This window comes from Sinocyclocheilus rhinocerous, unplaced genomic scaffold, assembly GCF_001515625.1.
Source record: "Sinocyclocheilus rhinocerous isolate Xijiao unplaced genomic scaffold, SAMN03320098_v1.1 scaffold795, whole genome shotgun sequence".
NCBI lineage: Eukaryota > Metazoa > Chordata > Actinopteri > Cypriniformes > Cyprinidae > Sinocyclocheilus > Sinocyclocheilus rhinocerous.
This window is the reverse complement of record NW_015630361.1, coordinates 1193363-1194833: the sequence shown is the minus strand read 5'-3', so window position 1 is coordinate 1194833 and position 1471 is coordinate 1193363. Positions and strand designations below refer to the sequence as shown.

General features: G+C 37.0%; 1 protein-coding gene across 2 annotated transcripts in view; it reads left to right on the top strand.

The window, feature by feature from the left end:
• Positions 1 to 1471, top strand: part of ddx27 (DEAD (Asp-Glu-Ala-Asp) box polypeptide 27) — a 20592-nt gene that overhangs the window by 6860 nt on the left and 12261 nt on the right. For both annotated transcript variants that reach the window (XM_016552646.1, XM_016552645.1), the window contains 2 exons: positions 758 to 863; positions 977 to 1150. In XM_016552646.1, the coding sequence (XP_016408132.1) occupies positions 758 to 863; positions 977 to 1150 (280 nt within the window). The remainder of the gene's footprint in view (positions 1 to 757; positions 864 to 976; positions 1151 to 1471) is intronic.

The following is a 1471-nucleotide window of genomic DNA, read 5'->3' as shown; positions in this document are numbered from 1 at the left end:
TCCTACCGTAAATGTATCAAAACTTAATTTTTGATTAGTAATATGCATTGCTAAGAACTTCATTTGGACAACTTTAAAGATGATTTTCTCAATATTTAGATTTTTTTGCACCCTCAGATTCCAGATTTTCAAATAGTTGCATCTCAGCCAAATATTGTCCTATCCTAACAAACCATACATCAATGGAAAGCTTATGTATTAAAAAAATTGACCCTTATGACTGGTTTTGTGGTCCAGGGTCACAAATGTTTCTCGAGCAGCAAATCAGCGTCTTAGATTGACTTTTGAAGGATCATGTGACACTGAAGACTGCAGTAATGATGCTGATTTACTGTTTTTACTTTATTTTTTATCAAATTAATGCAGCCTTGATGAGCAAACATTACAAAATTTCGATGAACGAGTTCTGATAATGTCATATAATATAGTTTTAATGTATATGCACCAATGTAAGTTATCATTTTCTAGTGCTTCTCAGTCATTTTTGACGTAGTAATGTTGGTTTAGGCTGCAGTGTAAAGAATTACTGTAGCTTGTACAAGTGCTTTGATGACAATGACCTGGAGAATTTCTTGAGATGTGCATGTGGTGTGAATAAGTGACCCCTTTTGCATTACATTTTAAATGTTTTAACGGTCCGTTATCAGCTGAGAAACATAATTTGCATCCAAATAAAACTGTGCACCATATGATGTAACATGGGCCTTCAGTAGAGGATGCACAGCGTTTCTGAAGTGTTTTCCTCGTGTTTGTTCAGGCCATCACTACTATGGGCTTTAAGCAGCCCACTCCCATTCAGAAAGCCTGCGTCCCTGTGGGGCTGCTGGGAAAAGACATCTGTGCATGTGCCGCCACTGGCACTGGTGAGACTTCTGTCTGTTTGATTTGACCAGAAAGAAAGAATGAATATGGCTTTTTCTGTTAATGAATGAGGATGGATGTGACGCGTTTCGACGCCTCTCTGTCTGTGTCTCAGGAAAGACGGCAGCCTTCATGTTGCCGGTGCTGGAGCGTCTGATCTACAAGCCCAGAGAGACGCAGGTGACGCGTGTGCTGGTTCTGGTGCCGACCCGAGAGCTGGGCATCCAGGTGCACTCCGTCTCCCGCCAGCTGGCTCAGTTCACCAGCATCAGCACCTGCCTGGCTGTGGGTAAGAGCCCTGCTGCTTTAGTAGGATTCATTTTCTGTAGTATTCATTCACATGTTGAATTAATTTTGATTTGTATATTTAATATACATATATTATACAACAATTTAATATACAATTGTGCGTTTGTCATTTTAGTATTTTATATTTTTCTAAATTTTTATTTGTTTTTGTTTTAGTAATTTTAGTACTTCATCCTAAACTTATTTATTTATTTTAGTTTTAGTAATACTGTATAATGTGCTCTTGGCATTTTTATTACATTTTAAAAAAAAATTTTATTTCATGTTTTTTTTTTAAACATTTCTATGTAGGTTTTTTTTT